Source organism: Dendroctonus ponderosae, unplaced genomic scaffold (genome assembly GCF_020466585.1).
Source record: "Dendroctonus ponderosae isolate FM_Combo_2020 unplaced genomic scaffold, Dpon_F_20191213v2 Dpon_F_20191213_3, whole genome shotgun sequence".
Taxonomy (NCBI): domain Eukaryota; kingdom Metazoa; phylum Arthropoda; class Insecta; order Coleoptera; family Curculionidae; genus Dendroctonus; species Dendroctonus ponderosae.
Window position 1 is genome coordinate 5,636,042 of NW_026018508.1, and position 18,329 is coordinate 5,654,370.

The window sequence follows — 18,329 nt, forward strand, 5'->3', positions numbered from 1 at the left end:
TCAAGATAAAGCAGAAAAATATTAATGTAAACAATTTATTAAGTTTTTTTTACAAACCTAAACAATATGTCGTTCATAAACGACTCCATTTTCGTTTTTCAACTCGTATTTCCTTTATTTTCTTAGAACATTTCAAGCGCGATGTCTCTCAGCAGTAGCATTGCAAAAATCAGAATAATTAATTTACCAACAAGTTAGACCGGTTCCGATGTTGTACCCTGAACAAACTGGACAACAAATTATTCAATATTATAAACATAGTTTGTCTTGTATAGCATTTAATGCAGACTGAATTACTTGTCAAACATTTCTAATTCTGGAAAAAACAACAAAACAATTGGAAATATGTATAAAGGGAAGGAAGCTTAGGAAAATCTAAGCTGAGGCGAGCAAAAAGTAATTTTTTCATATATTTAATCTTGTTTGTTAGCCTGTGATAGACTAACAAACAACATATATCGGAGCTTAACGGGGCGCATTGGTTGATGTGATTATTATTATTATTATTGGAATCAGGGTCGTCTGAGGCAAAGATAAAGGCAAATCGTACACTCAAAAACATCATAAAATGTCAAGTTGCACAAAGCCTTTAGACGATGTGGTTCATCAGCAAAACTTAATAGAACCCCGTTTTTAGTCAAAGCAAATTGTGTTGGAGGACAAATTTACTTTGCAAATTACTTACACGCGAACGGTTACACTAACATGAAACTTAAGTTTAATCAAATGCGTTTTTAAACTTTAGAACGTAATGTTACTATAAACAAAAGTTTATATTATCATCCACACACCGATGACAATACGAAAAAGTAACTAATAATTAGATCACCATTTTAATTGGCAAGTGGGATACATAGATACATTTTTGGTAATGCCTCTTAATGTAAAAGAACTTACTCAAGGGTTTCCAGCTACAGGATATATTTAGAATCATAGCATCATATCACATTTGCTGTTCATTAAAATAGAAGTCACTTCACATAATACCGGTCAAAATTTTAACTCTTCTTCGTCGTTCCCTTTTCAGAGGCGAGGTAATGTAGCTTCTTGTTGAATCGGACATTAGATCTTTTGCAATCGATTGCATTAACTCGCTACTTTGACTATTTATATTTACAGGTCCAGGCTTGTTCTGAGTGTGAACTTTGTCTTTTTCGTCCGCTTGACGTGCATTTTTCGGTTTAATTGGAGTGGACGTATTCAGATTTTTCCTTAGCATATTAGAGAAGTCTAGAGGGCTCGTAGAGTCTTTGGGTTCTAAGGCCTCTGAATTCCCCAAAGTGCTCTTTTCACTTTTATTGTTGGCATTTTCGTTTTCAAACGTAGGTAAACTCTTATCTGCTAAATACGCAGTCATATTATCAAATATAACGCGTTCAACAGCGCCTAGCATAGATATGTCCTTCGAATCCAGGTTTATTTGATTGACTTCAGGGAAATTGGTTGTCTCACGAATACATGTATTGTTTTTAATGATTGAAGGATCATTAGTGTAAACGTGCGAAGCCGCTTTAACAGATATAACTTGTACCGAATGTGAAGTGTTTACCAAGGCTTCTCGAACATCGTTGCTCTTGTTCACATACTGCTTCAACATTTCTTCCATATGGGGCAAAGGAGATTGATTTGCCTTTACGAATTGAGCATTTTGAGATTTACTGGGCGATTCTTCTGGTACTTTAATTTCATTGCTGTCATTAACTTTCTTCTTTCTAAAAACTTTGGAAAAACTAGCTTCACCTATTTTCACCGGGGTTATTCTTCTAGGGGTAATTGCTTTAAATACTCCTTCAAGTGTCTCATTTAATGGATCGTTCATTTGACCAACTGCAGGGACTTGTTTAGTGTTAATTGCACGTTTTTCACTAGCTATTTCTTTTTTCGTGCAACTTTCATCCGTTTGATTAGTAACTGTTTCTGGTAGGCTGTATGTTGAAACTATCGCCGACGTGCCAGAGATTTCAGTGTCGTCTTTATGCTTGGGTTCCGATTCGACGCGACTATCTTTTTCGCACTGGTTTTCATTTACTTTCACCTCAGTGGCATCTTTATTGGTTAATAGTGTGCCTTTATTAATACTACTCTTCTTTTGTATGGAGATTGGAGTATTCTTGCTTCCTTTCTGTTTTTTCGGTCTCTTCTTCAAAGATTCTTTTTCACTATTTGATTCCGTGATTTTCTCATCTTCAGTATCGCTGTCAATCACCCGAGCTCTTTTTAAAGCCTTTTTCTTGATTTTCTGATCGGAATCGTTTGAATCATCTAACTTCTTGCCTTTTTTAGAAGGACTATTAAAAGGCATTTTGATTTTTATGCAATTTTCAGCACATTTTGATTTTCTGCTCGTTTTAGTTTCAGGCAGTTCCTTGGTTTTTTCGTCTCGTTTTTGAGCCTTAAGATTTCGATCTTTCTTCTCTAAGGATTTATCAAGATTCTTGCATACTTCAAGTTCTATTTGTTCTTGCTTTTCAATATGCTCGGCTAGTTTCTTACGAAAATCTAGATCAGGAGGATTAGGTATACTGAAAATAAATGAACTCATGTGATTATGTAAATTAACGAAATCAACACTTACTAATTTGGATTATTGCAAAACACAGAATAAGAGCTTTCTTTTAAGTTGCTTGGTATTTGTTTCTTCAATATACTACACAGTATTTCATCGGCTGTTTTGTTCTTCGAAGATCTTATTTTCGGTTGAGTTTTGGCTTGCGGATTTTCTTGTGCGGTTGCGCTATCAATTAATGCGATTGCTGTTAGGTTTTTCTTTACTGTGTCTACCCCTTTTCGAATAGGATCTGATCTAAAGCAACAGTATGTAAATAGTATAATTAAAAACACTAAAAATATATTGTCGATACGGTCAAATTGCAGTCAAATTGGATAATTTTTAAAGACGGTCGACATTTCACATCTTAATGTCTATTCGCGAGCACTATTTGCAAAGAAACTCTAGTCTTACGGAGGAGGAATAGTCGGAAGAGCCAGAAAATATGAATCGCAATCTCTAAACTTGGGCTAGACCAGGTGAATTTGCTTCTCACCGATTTTATGCAATCACCAATACATAAATTTCAGTGCACAAAATACTAAATATTTGAAATTAAGAAAAATTACTACGGATGCACTCGTCATCACTTCGACTCATAATTATTTAATGAATATTTTTTTAGCGGATTTTCTTTACCAAGTTATCGTCACTAAAATAACTAAACTTACTCTGATTTGGATTCACTCCCAAAAAGTCGTAACATCTGCTCTTGTACTCGGGTTCTATGTGGTAGATTAGGCGGAGTGGAGCTTCTCCTTGCTACATCTAATTTTCCATTAGAATCATTACTAAGTTTTGAAGATTGGTCTGTCGCATTGTCAATGCCAAATGAGCAGAACGTTTTAGATGGGCTTTCGGCCACTTTCGTCTCGTTTATTTCAACATTTTCAATACACACATCATCTTCTAGACACCTTTGCAACTGTTCGGTATCCAATTTATTAGACTCATCATTCTTCAAGCTGCAGTAAAAAAAATGGACGCTATTGAGGCTGCCAGGAAGTTGAGTTCGTTCCCGAGTAAGTTGTGCAATCGACAACATTCAGAATATGTGAGCAAATGTGTAAATGTATAAATGCCTTACCGGTCGAGGCACAACGATTCTTCTACAACAAAGCCATTATTTTTAATTGCTTCCTGGATGCTTTCAATACACTCTTGCTGAACATTTGAGGTGTCACATTTCTCAAAATGCGAAATTGATGGGTCGATTGGAGTTGCTTCAAAATCTTGAAGGGATGCCACTTTTTCCGGCATAATCTTAAATACGTTTGCACTGCAATAAAAACTTAATGGTCAGTTCACGTTCCAATTATGGAAATATTAAACACCATATGTAGTGAGATAATTAAAGGTACATAAAGGGTTACAAAAATTTAACGGAGAAACACTGAGTACATGAGAAAACGATTCTAGAATTAATCTCTACATATAAATATGGTCATTGAAGTAAGTGTAACAAATTGATCCGATCCCTTTTAAACACATGATTAATTGCATCTGAATTCAACTTACTGTCGGAAATAAATAAAACTGCTATTTGATCAATATTTTCCCATAAATTGCAGATAAATAAGTGTTAGGCACTATAGAACGAAATCGATTAACTTAAAAATATTTCGAATTTATTGTAAAGGGTAACAAAATGTATATGTTGAATTTTAAACGACGTGATATTATTGATGTCGACTTTAACGTAGAATATGTAAAAAGAGACGCGTTATTATGACAAAGCATAGTTTTTGACTAATGGGAGACTCGAGTGTCTGAAAAAAAAGGGAAAATAACAACAAGTAACAATTTACTGATATTGAACCGAGATGCAATAGGTGACATATTTTTGGGAAAAGCAATATGAATTAAAGTATTATCAGACTGTGAAAGTTTTCACGGCCGGTCAAAACACATTTAGAAATGTTTTTCGCTTAGTTTTAAAGCCCGAAAAACATTTCTAAATGTAATTAAAATATTATTCCTATCACTAATATAAAAAAACACCTAAAGTAGTCTAGGTGATTATATGAACAAAAAACATACCTGCCAGGTCTAACTATAGACACATCCAGAATATTAATTTTATTCAAGTGGTTGCGTGCTACTGCAACATCTCGTAAACCTTTCGTTTCCGAGAAACTTATTTCATCGTCCGACAAACTAAAATCGTGAATAAAGCTATCCAGGTCTTTGCTTTCTTCCTGAATGTTTTTGGGTGAAACAGAAGTTTTCTCTTCGCAGTTCATTGTGGCGTCTGCAACTGGGGAACCATCTCTAAAACTTGTATTATTACGTTTCACAATTTCTTCTGCGGAACCTTGAGGGGTGTTAATGGGCTTTTCGTCGCTATCTGAAGTTTTCAATGCATTTCCGTCTTCGGGATCAAATTGGTCATTTTCATTTGTGCACGATTCGCCGCCTTTGCTTTGACTAACGATACTTTTAATGTTGTTATCGGTGTGCAGTTCATCAATAGCAAGGCATATAATTGTTTCTGCAGAATCATTAGGGCTCTGTTCGTTTTCAGTGTTATTGATGTTGTCCTGATCTATTGGTATGTTACTATTTTGTGGAAGAACATCTAAAACAGGTTCAGGATCTGAAACAGGATTAACATAAATGCCCATGAGTTAATTATGCTGACTCTCAATGCTTACCTTGCCTCAGTGCGACCTCAGCTTTAACATTAACTCTCTTTTTATAAGTATTTAAATCAATTTTCTTCTTGTCCTCACTTTTCACAATTATGTCATCAGAACAATTAGTTTCAGCATTTGATGACGCTGAGGGATTTTCATTGTGTCCAGTTTTTACCGCCCTAATATTTTCCTGTTGGTTATCAGCAGATGTTACTTGTTGATTTTTTTCAATGAGTTCTTTTGTGTTCAGTTTTCCATCGCGATTTAACTTAAAGGTGATGTGTTCTTTACTAATCTCTTCAAGTTTTATAAATAAACTCTTATACGAATTTGCAGGCTTCACTTTCGAGCAACTTTTACTTTTTTCGTCCAGATTTTCATCTGACAGAATTGCATAAAGTTCCTTAGATGTTTCAATGCCCGGTTTACTTTTACTGCTTCGTTTGAGAGAACTTTTAGATTTCTTTAAATCTAGACTAGAGACTTGCCTATGTTTTCTATGTCTGCCGACATCATTCACATGACCTTTTAAAACCAGTTGTTCTGTTTGATCATTTTTTTCTTCAAAATCCTGCAATTTTCGGTCTGCAACATGTTCGTTTTTCAATACATGTTCTGATTCTGCAGAGTTGTCGGTCTTTGGATTAAACTCTGTAGCTTGTTTTTTCATGGTTGGGGAAAAAGCTTGATGTTTTCTGGTTTTAGAACTGCTTTCATCCTCAGCTGAGATCTCTTTCTTTTTATTGGCGTTATTATTTTTTGAGAGTTTTGAAACTTCTGCATCATCAGGTTCCGTGCAATTAGGGTGAGGACGTTTTCGTTGAATATCTTCCAATTCTTTCTGTTTTCTTTTAACTGCTCTGAAAAGTCAATATATTTTTAGAATTAATTTATCGACACATATTTCGAATAGAAACCCGCATTTCTTTAGTTTTAATATAGTTAAAATTTGTAATTTCGCTGGATTTCCCACTTCCTGTGGTTTGGTTATACGTTTAAATAAAAACAAGCAATTTGCACTTTCAAATATTATTAGTGTGCAACAATAACAAAACCGAAATAAATCAATAATCAATAGTGATAAACACGGCTAATTGTATCGAGAACGAACTAATATTAAGGCGTGAAATGCAATCTCTTTTCTTAAATCGTGGGTTGCACTACTGACGCATCCCAATTGGTTTTATTTAATAGAACTGAACAGCTAAGAGATAAAAATATGACTTACTTCTCAAGTTCTTCGTCGTCCATAAGTTCGACATCAACTCCAAACTTACCGTAGGCAATAGAACTGAAAATATGTATTATTTGAGTTACATAGTAGCGTCTATAAATACTACCATTAAATAACGTTAAAACAAGAGCAGATCACATTACACGGTAAAGATTCCAATTTTTTTCCTTCTCGATAATAGTTAATTCTTTGAAGAAATATATAGCTTGTAAATAATCACAGAATGATCTGCTTTCTACAGTTCATTAGTCGATTATTACATAAAATGACTTTTTTTAATACACTGAGAATGCAAAATTTTGATCAAGTGATTCACCTACCTCGCTTTCGAATGCTGATTATGATAAACAACAGTGTCATCACTAGATGGTGATAAATGTAGGCGAAAATCATCCCAGTCGCTAAAATCCGTTTCGTAGTCTTTTCGCATAGTTTCCTTTAAATCAAACCTTTTCTCTTGAGAACGTTTTAATGCATCGTCTTCCTGATTTGATCTCGAACTTTTCTGCATATCATTTTGATGGACACTCTGAGTTTCGATTGGATTACGTTCAATACTTCTCTTCCGCCAATCTTTGTAAGTTTCAACATTTTCCCGTCCAGCTTCTCTTTTTGAACTTTGCTCGGATGAAGATGATCTGCTAAATCTCTTTCTTGATTGAACACTACTTTTATAATCTATCCTACGCCTGTCTCGTAAACAAAGTGCTCCCTTAGAATTAAGCCTGGATCTCAAATTGAAATCTCTTCTGTCTGTGTATCGGAACTTTGATCTACCTCTCATGAATCTTGTCACATCAAAACTGTATTTCCTATCAGGTTTTGATGATCTCTCATATTTTTCCAGTGAATGTGATCTTTCGGGGCTGCATCTTGGAAACGCATTACTTTCATAGCGAGATTTCCTTCCATCTTTACTTCTCCCGTCAGTGTATATTAAATGTTTGTTTTTATAATTATTATCTGAATTTTTTCTAACATCTTTCGAAGGATTTTCCTTGTAGTTATTTGATCTAGATGATTGCCGTTGTGAGGTAAATCGATCGAATCTTTCGCGTGACTGAGTCCTTCTGGGACTTGGTTCTGAAGAATCTCTAGGTGGACTTCCTGATGGGGTCCGCGGTGGTCTTGGCACATGTTCAGAGTTACGACGAGATCTTCGTATTGGTTCTTTGATGATTCGTGCTGTCCGTGTGGTGGTGGCAAGTTTTCCGCTGACATCAGAGTCAGTTTTACAGAGCACTGATTTCTCGCTGCTTAAAATGCTGGTTTTTTGGAATTGATTTTCATCTATCCCCCTATTACATTCCTTTTCCATATTTCGGTCAGTTTCATCTGTTTCACGGATTTTATTTCTCGGGATTTTATAATCAGATTTCAAATGGTGCGATACTTCTTTTTTCAGATCTTTTTCAGGCACTACTTGGTGGTTGCTCGGTTCTGTTTGGTGAGATTTCTCGTCACTGCTAGTATTTTTTGCTATTTCCGATTTAATTTTAGTGAATTTTTCAGATTTCACCACTGGTGTTTCAGGACTGTGAGTATCGATTACCATAATGTTTGCATCTTGATCTATTAATCGATCTTTGTTCTCATTTGAACTACTTTTTGTTACTGAGCTAGAGCGTGGGTCGCTTTGTGAACTCTCGATTTTCCTATTTGGTACATCTGTCGGCCTGGGGACGTGAGCTGAACTAACAGCAGAATTTGAATTTTTGTTTACTACTTCTTTCGAATACTCATTTAAGGAAGCATTTTCCTCTGATTTTGATACACGTTTCGGTAGTTTGTCATTTTGTGTTGTCAAACCATCTTCTTTCCTCTTGGTATAATTTGCGTTGCACTTGGCATTGTAAATCTCTTTTTGCAATTGGCTCTTGTCTGGTACTGAAATTTGAGGATGAATGTTTTACAATCAAGTAAATATTTTACTATCATGACTAATGTTATTTACAAAGCTTAGCTAAATAGATTTACCTGTTCTTTCAACACACGTATTTCTTCAGAATATTGGACAGTAAGTTCTTACAGAGCAAAGTAAATTTTTATCAGCTCTATCTAAAGCAATATTTACATGATAGAATGAAGAATAAATAAAATCATTGATTTATGGTCAAAGCCTAGATCAAGTTAGTCAAATTCTATCGGCCAATATTGATGCCTGTTTAATTAACAATAACAAGTATGTATGTGTTCACATTGCCGACCTTCTGAAACTGTTCACTTCTGAGAAAATAAGAAACTAAGCAAACTTTCTTTACTACTTACTTCCTTTATTTATACTCGTGGTCAAAAAGTATAAAAATATGTGCGTTTAGTTAAACAAAATTTCTATCTTCTTAATATTTATTAAAGATCCATAGATAACAAATAAAATAGTAAAATATGAAAATAAAATTAAAATAAACTCATACAGTCTTTCAAAATTGGTCTCATTTTTTTGCAGGTTTATGGCGGAACGTCCAAAGAGAATAGAAAAAATATCAAAAACACGAATTCACATAAAAACTGAGATGTTTGAGAAAATCCAAATCACAAATTAGCAAACCACAAACTAGGTAATAGCGAAAACAAATAAAAGCAACGGGTGACACCAAAACGCATATAAAGGAAACATAAAAAGGGGAGACCATTTTGGTAAATTCGATTGGAACTATTGGTAAATTCGCCAATTTTATCTATTGCGAGAAGTTCAATGTGAAAACAATTAATAACGCTTATTACAATCCAACTACTTATTACATAGGTCCTGCTCAGGTTTATCTATTACTTATAATCTTCCCTCTGACTTGAATGATATTCTCAAGAACTAAACTGAATTGTTTTTCATTATTTTTCCCGTTCAAGTTTTAATATCCCAATATCCCAAATCCAAAATTGGTATCATTTCTTAATACCAATTTTGGAACCACTTTTACAAGCATTTACAAGCAGTATTTATCAACTGAAAAGGTCAATCTGCAAATAACTTCCTGAAATTCTCACTTTGCTATTTGAAATCTAAATGCAGCCAAAAATGCGAAAAGAAACGATGCCGAAAAAAAAATGTATGTGAAAGAATTGCTAAAAAAAGAGTTTTTCTACCAGTTTATCTACGTAATTCTACTATAAATAGTTAGTGTTTAAAACAATTACCATCTTCTAGTAGGCTTCTATTGTCATTTCTTCTCCTGAATACAAGGCTATCCAGCTTCTGTGTCAGCTCTAATATTCTCCTATCTTTTCGATCCATTTCAGCCTTAGCTGTACGGTATAGCTGGGAAACACTTACTTCCAACAACTCTTTTTCAGTTTTAACTTGTTTTAGTTGGTCTTTTAACAAGGAGCGCTCCTTTAAAAGTTCGGCTAGCTCCGGTTGTTCTGCTCCTTCATCATTCTGACAACAAAACGTAGGTTTTCACTTATGAAGTTATAAAAAAGTGATCAAAAACTGTACTAAATTTTCTTAAAACAATTTTTCCTACAGACTGTCCCTACCACTTAGGATAGTTGGCCCAATATTTAGTAGGACAGACGGACCAGCTACTTTTTCGGGCTTTTCTAATTTCAGTATTTTAATCAAGATGCCTGCTGTATACATTTGGAAAAATATTAAAGGAAGAGACCAGTGGACTTAGGAAAACCTGAAAAATGCTGGTTTAGCAACAGACAATAACGAAGTGGAAATTCCAAGTCCACTCTCAAAAGACCCTGGATCCTTACTCGGCGAATAAAATGAAATCAAACTAGAATAGTGTAGGTGGTATATTATAGTGTTAACAATTTTTTTTTATATTTAAAAAGAAGTTTTATGTATTTTCTTAGCAATAAATATACATACTTTATTACTCAAAATAACGATTTTTTAGATTCATTTAATTCTATTTTGCAGGAAATAATCATAAACCATAGTGGACCATCTATCCTACCACTTCTGGTAAATACTATTTAAATAAATTTGGCATTTGGCCACATCTCCGCCGATTTAAGAAAGAAATACTCAGGCGATCTGAAAGCACCCTCACGCAATCTGAAAATCCAGAAGCCTTCATTGAGACCCCGTTATATCCAGAAAAAAATCACTGTTTTTCAATATGTTTCAAATTCTATATCTCTAAAAAACTCTCTTTATATGGGATACCTATTCCAATAAAAAAAATGAGCAATCTTTATGAAAAACTTCCGGTATATTGGTGCATTTGAAAGGGAACAAATTGCCACACGTTGATACAGGCTGTTCCATTAAAAAAAACACAAGTTTGATATACGAAGGATTTTTGGAGACATTCTAAAATTAATTTTAAAATTTTGAAACTTCCACTATTGAAGTCAATATCGCATAAGAAAGTAATTTCAAAATTACACCCCAAGTGGCCATAATCTTCCATTCCGTTTAGGTTTCAGGTTTCACCACCCTGTATGTAGATCACTGAGATGTCTAATAAAAAGGTACGGTTTGCTTCTCGATTAAAACGTGAATAACTGATTGAAAACTAAATTATATCTAAATCATAAAGCAGACAAATATTAAGCCTATTAATTAGATTTTGACTTAAACAACAAACTAATCAAAAACAGTATATGAATTTCAAATTAATTCGATTTCATACCTTGGAACTATTCAATATATGATTGCACAAATACACAATTAATAGGCTTGATACTCCTGTAAGAGAACATAATAAACAAATACAAACAATAAGTATTACAAAGTAGAAATAAGTTCAGTAAATAATTAAGTATAAACAACTGGATTATTTTTCGTGGTTTTACAGAACAAATGCTTCATGGGTAATGAGATTGGAGTGTCAATGAAAAAATAGGAATACGAATACTATCAACAATTTCTTCTAAAGACCAGAAAAACTGACTCATTTAAACATTACATTGAAGCTATAACTATTGCATTGAACGTTGAGCATATTTTGAAATTATTGTGAACTTAAGTGTGAAGAAGAATTGCCAAAGGAAAGTATATGTACTGTACAAATAGTTATTCAATAGAGATGCGGAGAACTTCAAAAGTCTCAAATAGTTCAAAAGGGATTGTCTGTAGGGAGGCAATTCCTCTTGAAAAGCTGCTACTTTAATTTCGTCAAAAAGATTTTTTAGATTTTTGTTTCCTGTATTTTGAAAACCACCTTTTTTGCATCAGACAATTAAAATACAACTTTATGTCTTTACCCCCACGAATGGGGCGTGGAATTGGACGATTAACTTGAAAAGATAATTTTCTGTAGGCTTCCTAACATGAATAGGGTAAACACGCTGCAAATTTAAGCCTTAAGTACCCTCCAAGTAAATAGCAAGAACGGTTTGGCAGTCGAATTTTCAGCAACCAGTTAGGTAATTAATGTAAGTAACAACTGGTAACATTCAATAAACAGCCCCGAAAGGACCGATTTAAGCATTGGTAGCTCTTAGCTTACCTTGGTCTCAGAAGGAGCATTACTGAAGGTATTTGCTGTAGACAAGCCAAAAATATCTGTATCATCTACATCTTCATAGATGTAGGCCATCAGGTTGGCTTCAGAAATTGGACTGTTTGGGTTACTCATTTTACTGTAGAAGTAAAATATTCCATTTACCAATACTATTCACATGTAAACGAAAATCACATAACCTAACTAAATTTAGGTGCCAAAAACTTTTATCTTGTTTGCTACTAGCGCCACTAGCAGGAAACAACTCAAACGTCAAAAAGTCAGCCACACACAGTGGCGTCTCAATCTAAAAGTAATGCTGGATTATAGTGTTCCTTTAATCTATATTCCTGTTTATTTCAATGAAATTTAGCAAATGAAATGCTACCTCGACGTATTCATAGCTTACCTAAAAACGGGAATATTCATAAAACAAATAAACTTGATATCATGAAAAATAAACGATTTAAATCTGCCAGAACAAGGTCTTATTAGTAAATAGACATTTAAAAAGAATAGTTAATAAACAGTTTTAAAATAGTTTTAAAAGACAATTTACTTGGCATACCTGAAAAAAAAGTACCTTGGGAAAATAAGTACATCGAGCATATAATAAAATTTGAATAGTTCAAAGCTGTAAAACAAAACATTATAAGAAATAAATTAAAATATTTTTAAAATGAACTTAGCTTTCGTTAAAAAGAGGACATTACCAAAAAACCGCTATGTATAATCCACACAAATTCTGCAATACCGCACCATAAATTTACCAAACTCCGCAAAAGACGTTGCAAATATCCGCATAGCTGTACAGCATATGATAAGCAAAGCAAAGCAAAACCAAGACCAAGACTTGCTGGTTATTTTATTCAAAAATTGGTCTTGGACTTGCAGCAAGAGTCTTGCAAATATTGCAAGTCTTGCTTTTAAATATGTTTATAATTTTTTTTAAATCAGTAATAGTAATAAAACAGATGGTAATAACGAGTACAGAATAATAATTATGATATATCAACTAATCTAAGGTTGTTTGATATTTTATTTCCGTACGACTTTCTTATTAATGGTAAAAGTTTTCGAAAATACAACAATTTTAATTATTTTGGAATTAAAAATTATGGACGTCATCAGTTTCATTCTTTTATAAGCTTCCGAAGACAGTCCCAATTCGAATATATTTCCATGTAGTATTATTTACATATTCTAGCAAAATTACAATTGTAATCAATATCCTTAAGGATATCCTTAAGGATATTGATTTACTACTTGAAGTTTCACTGTTTGAATAGCGATTGAAATAAAAAATTATTATTTTTTTCACTAAAATAAACGATATAATTTTAAAGGAATATTAAAACAAATCTTCTGTTTTTGTTTTTGTTTTGTTCTGGTCTCAAATTATATCGTTTATTTTAGTAATAAAATAATTAAGTTTACCTTTGTTGCGTTTCCATATTCAAATGTCGTTATGTCCAAAACTACTGAATAGTCATATAGTTTGTTATACCAAAAATACTTCTAATTCAATGCAGAAGATGATTCTGGATTAAAAAGTAGATATATAAAAAATAAACCTGAACTTACTACTCAAAATAAACTCAAAATAACCTACTCAAAATAAACCATAACTTTATTTTGAGCTACCCTGTATGCTTCAAAGTAACAGAAACAAATAGTTTGGCGGTAAGCACCATACTTTTATATGAACGTTTTTTTTCTGTCTCGAGACTTCGCAGATTCACCCTGTAGAATGTGCATAAAAATTGATATTTTTTAAATAACATACTACAATTCCAAAGTAAAAGTTACATCTGAAAGAGGTATGTTAAGTCCTGTTCTATTTATGATCCACTTGTTCAAATATTTGGATTCTAATTTGATGTTTTCTCACTTAAAGTCAATCATTAGTATGTTAAGGGCTTAAACTGTTAAAGCTTCTTTTCGTATTTAGGACCTATGTGGACAGATTTAAGGCGGTTCAATATCGAATTATCTTTTGTAAAAGTTTGGCGAGACTGGCAAAAATCTTGCTCTTGCAAACCAAGGGCAGTATTGGTCTTGCTTTTCTGCAAGGCCAACACAAAAACTGCAAGGTCAAGAACAGTCCCGTTCACTGTGTATATACGAGCAGCTTAAATGTTACAAAATAGAAACTACAAGCCTGTTTGCCATCTACTACTACAAAATAAATTGTCGTCCGGATCCAGACCGCTAAAATACCCTGAAAGCCCGTTTTTTTTTCACGCCATTTAGTGGAAATTTAGAAGAACAATCGTGAGCCTGATTAAAATCTTGGTTTGGACCACGTACAGAATGAAGAGCACTAGACGCCGAAGAATTCCCTTGCGCAAATTGTTTGGTTTGGTTGAGTGGTAAATTTGTAAAAATAGTGTAAATATCCATCTAGGTGATATATCATTGATGATCTGAGATAGGTCTAGACCATCACAAAGCAATAAACAAGTTTCACCTACCTTTGGGCAATTTAGTCTGGATTCTGGGCTATTTGTAGCTTTGAAATCTACAAGAAGTTTAATTTACAACAGAAAATCACTAATAATTGCATTTTATAATTATGACAATACTAATACTAATATACAATTTATTTTGAAGACGGCCCTTATTTTAAATTTAAATTTAAAATATTCAAATATAATTAATCAAGTGTGAAAAACATGACTAGTTAAAGTTCAGAAAGTTAGTTAAATCTTTATTGAGAATACAAGAGGCGAACGAAAAAAAACAGTAATACATAACAATGACAAAAGTGTAGTTCATAGCAGTACGACACTAATTTAACATTTATATTGTGGGAATTCATTTGCAAACAGTCTACTGTGGGAGACCTAAATCGTTAACGTATTTTAATATGTTGATTATACTAAACTTTATAACTTTAATTTACTTGTGTAATTTCTCTAATTAATTGTACAGAAATAAAATTAAAAATTTTGCAAACCCAATCCAGAATACAGAAGTTCTCTAGTTGTTCCTCGTCGAATAAATATTACATACAAAAATATTGTAAAATAAAAGTCAACAATATGGGACTAAAAGCACATGCTACATGACAACCAGGAGCAAAGTAATGGAAAACTTACCGGAAGCTGCATCTTGCAACCTGAAAAGAAAGAAAAACATTCTTTAGAATAACAAAACCTTAGACCAAATCTCAATTATTGGAAATCAATCAGAAATGTATGAAAGTGGAATTCAGTTGCTTTTTGAAAAACTAAACTTAGTTGAAGCCAAAGGTTCAAGCTAAGGGATTTATAGATTGATAGATATTCTTCTTACCAGTTTTCGGCAAGCTAGTCGTCATCGCCCATTTTTAGCCATTAATCCTCAAGAGCTGGCACTACACTTTAACACACATTCGAAACTTTAATACTGCTGTGAATAGCAGATCTACCGCAATTCGTTACAATCCCTCCGTATATTCTTCACAAAGACTCGACTTTCAACACCGCTCGTAGCCCAGAAAAATGTAAGTATTTAGTAAGCTTTTTGAGAAAAACTGATGCGATATTGAAGTTTTTATCACATTCCTAGCACACCGACGTACTGGAGAAGCATTATGATGCTTGTAAATGTAATCGTTTGCCCGATCGTCCCTTCGATGAGTCATTGCTTTCCTTTGTTGTTCGATTTCAGTTTTTTTGCAATTTTGTAGAAAGTTCCAGTTCATTCCACAATATTTTCAAAGGCACATTTCATGTTCAAACTCCTTGAAACAAAACCCGTTGTTAACCAAGGATAAACATACCTATCCGATCATGATGCGCATTAAGCTTTTTTATGCTAAATTAAATGCTTGCCCTCCGATCAGCTTCTGGTTCGATTTTTACGAAACTTTCAGCCTTTCAACTTGATATGTTGTATATCTACATTCAACATTATTTTGACGCCAACTATCAAATCAGCCTTTCACTCTGGTTTCTTGACACTTTGTCATTTGCCTCGGTATAAGTTCTTCTTAACACCCTCATTTATCATTCGGAGATTTGGAACTTTGGCAAATTGACACAATAAAAAATTGTAACCCCTAATAACCCATTATTAGAGCCATTTAAAAACTGCAATTAACATCCCAAGTAACAAGAAAAATCATGTCTCAAATGCCACTAGTCCGCCTCAAAGAGACGAAAAAAGCAAGTGCTATCTATGTCTTAGTGATGAAATTGTTAAATAAACCTGATATGTACTTACCAAGACCTTATGATAGTCACTATTGCCACAGGGCGCAAAGGCGAGAGTCACAAATCTCCTGAGGAAATAGTGCTAATGAGAACCGAGTGTTATTGGCACTTTACCCATTACTGATCGAAGCAAGTATCTTAATTCGGTTGAATGATTTGATTTGACAGATAAAACTAAACTTTGTATTTTTAAATTTGGCATTTTGTTGGCGTCGCTGTCATGCGTATTCAACTTGACGTTCACAGTGGAAAGAAAATATGTATTGATCTACAGGGTGTCCCGGAAATTAATGTACAAAATACCCGAAAATAAGACCATCTAGGCAAACTTGCCTACACAGGGTGATTGATATGACTGATATACAGTTAAAAATGGCGTCATTCCTCTGGAGGTGTTGTCTGGCGCTGTTATAGGAGTACAGAAAAAATAGTAAAAGAAATTAATTGTTATTAAAAACTGATTGCAAATGATGATTTGCAAAAAACTATATGAGAAATACGGCAGCAATGTTTTTCAAGGTAATCTGCCTAATCAACATTGCGCAAATAACTGTTGCTTCGTAATTATTTAAGACTCCAGTAACCATGGAATTATACAAACTGACAATAAGATAGACAAGGACAAATGCTAAATTCAACAAGATTTGTTGACGAAATGTCACCCTGTTCTCATAACCTCGAATATTGGTGTTTAAAAATAAACCATACAACACCACACATTTGAATGGTTAACGCCAAACAAGCTAGTACCTGTGTAATCTCCTTATTATCCACTCTTATCAAGCAGCTTCTCGTATTCAGTTAATTAACTCGTGCTCCATTTGTATCTCCTTGTGCTGTGTGTATCGTACAAACGTGGCAGGAATGTAGCCCTTCCTCGGTATTTATTTGGTGCTTGGGAAAGTGTCAGTTATTGTGCTCTGAGTGCCCTTGGAAGGCCCTGATTCGATTATGTCCAATACTGCCTGCCTGTATAACTGTAATACTGTCTGATTGTGCCTGGAATCCGAACATTGATTGTCGTCCACTATCTTCCTGGAACCACTCTCCTTGGCCTTTGTTAGCGTGAGTTCTTTTAGCTTCTGCCATGTTGAGTTGAGTTGAGTAGCATTTCCCCTGAACTAATCGCATATCAGCAAATTCGTGAAAGGAAAATCAAAGTAAGTCACAGTTTGACAAATTATTGTTATGATTGACAAGGGGTATCCACCTATAACTATCTGTTAATGACAAAAAACATCATTGCCGCTATGCCTTTTCATCAAAAAATTCTAGAAGAGAACTTTTTTGATATAAAAAATTTTCTTAATTGGAAGCAAAAAATCATAATTTTTCTTTTTCAATGCTTAAGTATTCCAATATGCTACCAATTAAACATAGAACAATTTTAAAATAATGCTTAATAACAAAGTTGAAATTCGATCTTCAACTGTTAATATCTTCTAGAAATTTTCAATATTTTTCTCGTACTTTTCAAGTGAGCCTCTACCACCCCTTAAAAGGAATTATGCCAATTTTGAATCACCCTGTATATATAATGTTGCTTCATTTTGCTTCTACCGGCCGCCAAAGTTCTCTAATTTTGTAATCATCAATTAAGTACTACATAAATTGGGGCGTTTTGACGTAAGCGTGATCCTTTTTTAATGGGCGAGAGTATTAAACATAACGGTTGCTTTGTTAATAAGTGTTTGTATTTTTGTTATTATCTATACAGATAACTTTTTAAAAATTCTGCTTCTAGCTAATTTTCTACTGAAACTTTTATGCCTCTTGTAAGATTTTCATCAGACTTACAGTTTCTGCGCAAATAATTATTTACGGTATCTTGGAGGCCAATTTATGGGTGCATCGTTGCCCCATCTTTCGAGTCATCCATTAGATATGTTTCATTTATAAATCTCCGAATCTTGAAACTAAAGTGAGGTGGAGTCCCGTCGTGCACAAACCACATTTCGGCACGATGTTGTAAAGAAAAAAATCTTCCAATAAACCAGGTGGTTTGCAAGAAAAGTAAATAGTTCTAAATCTAAATCTCCATTTAGCAATTTGGCATTACAACTGGTCCAATAATAAAATTGTGAATCATACCTGCCCAAACATTAATTTTAAAATCATGCTGGAAATGTTTCTTCCTGTATATGTAATTCCCAATCTAGGAACGTAGCTTTGTCTCACTTAACATGGTCTACAATCCATCTCTACCAATTTTTATTGCTCTGTAAATTCTGTAATTTAAGATATAAATAAATGGGCAAATACAATTTAAAAACACAATATTGTATTTAAAAGAATGTAGTTTGGAATATT

General features: G+C 33.6%; 2 protein-coding genes across 3 annotated transcripts in view; one reads left to right on the forward strand and one right to left on the reverse strand.

Moving 5' to 3' along the window:
- LOC109540291 (signal transducer and activator of transcription 5B) overlaps positions 1 to 9,278 on the forward strand; it is a gene marked incomplete at its 5' end in the record, with an annotated part of 34,157 nt that extends 24,879 nt beyond the window's left edge. The window contains 1 exon segment of the mRNA XM_048664850.1: positions 8,865 to 9,278. Within this exon segment, the coding sequence (XP_048520807.1) occupies positions 8,865 to 8,961 (97 nt within the window).
- On the reverse strand, positions 905 to 16,194 carry LOC109540301. Of its 2 annotated transcripts, none has more exons than XM_048664847.1 (10): positions 16,030 to 16,194; positions 9,554 to 9,794; positions 6,739 to 8,305; positions 6,413 to 6,475; positions 5,203 to 6,044; positions 4,589 to 5,144; positions 3,636 to 3,827; positions 3,220 to 3,513; positions 2,576 to 2,803; positions 905 to 2,522 (listed from the first exon to the last, which is right to left on the reverse strand). In XM_048664847.1, exons 2-10 carry the CDS (start codon positions 9,648 to 9,650, stop codon positions 977 to 979), a joined length of 5,385 nt encoding a protein of 1,794 aa, XP_048520804.1. In that variant the 5' UTR covers positions 9,651 to 9,794; positions 16,030 to 16,194; the 3' UTR covers positions 905 to 976. The 2 variants fall into 2 exon arrangements, with proteins under 2 accessions (XP_048520804.1, XP_019764189.2); XM_019908630.2 differs by lacking the exon at positions 16,030 to 16,194 and adding an exon at positions 11,827 to 12,080.
- Positions 16,195 to 18,329: the final 2,135 nt, after the last annotated feature.